The sequence below is a fragment of the Dipodomys ordii genome, unplaced genomic scaffold, assembly GCF_000151885.1.
Source record: "Dipodomys ordii isolate 6190 unplaced genomic scaffold, Dord_2.0 Scaffold44, whole genome shotgun sequence".
NCBI classification, from domain to species: domain Eukaryota; kingdom Metazoa; phylum Chordata; class Mammalia; order Rodentia; family Heteromyidae; genus Dipodomys; species Dipodomys ordii.
In genome coordinates, this window is record NW_012267260.1 from 6,463,281 (window position 1) to 6,463,657 (window position 377).

Here is a 377-nt window from a genome sequence, read left to right on the forward strand (position 1 = left end):
GTTGCAGCGCCAGTGCGAGGGCAGCACGGAGCACAGGAAGTTGGGGCTGTCGGTGCGGACGAGCTCGGCCGGGTGGTCGGCGATGATCTCGACCATGGTGCGGTTGTCGTGCGGCGGCCGTAACCGAGGCACCGCGGCCGCCGCTGCCGCCGCCGCCGCCGCCGCCGCCTCCTGCTGCTGCTGTTGCTGCTGCTGCTGCTGCTGCTGCTGTTGCTGCTGCTGCTGCGCGGCCACCACCGGGCTCACGTCGCTCATCTTGCCGGGCTGCAGGCTGCTGGAGGGGGGGCTGAAGCGCCGGCTGGTGCTCGGATCTACGGGAATACGCATCACAACAGCCACAAGTTAGCGCGGCGGCCGGGGGAGGGGGCGGGTGGAGA

At 71.4% G+C, this 377-nt stretch overlaps 1 protein-coding gene across 1 annotated transcript in view; it reads right to left on the reverse strand.

The window, feature by feature from the left end:
- Positions 1 to 327, reverse strand: part of Runx2 (runt-related transcription factor 2) — a 115,056-nt gene extending 114,729 nt beyond the window's left edge. Inside the window, exon 1 of the mRNA XM_013019082.1 lies at positions 6 to 327. Within this exon, the coding sequence (XP_012874536.1) occupies positions 6 to 327 (322 nt within the window). The remainder of the gene's footprint in view (positions 1 to 5) is intronic.
- Positions 328 to 377: the final 50 nt, after the last annotated feature.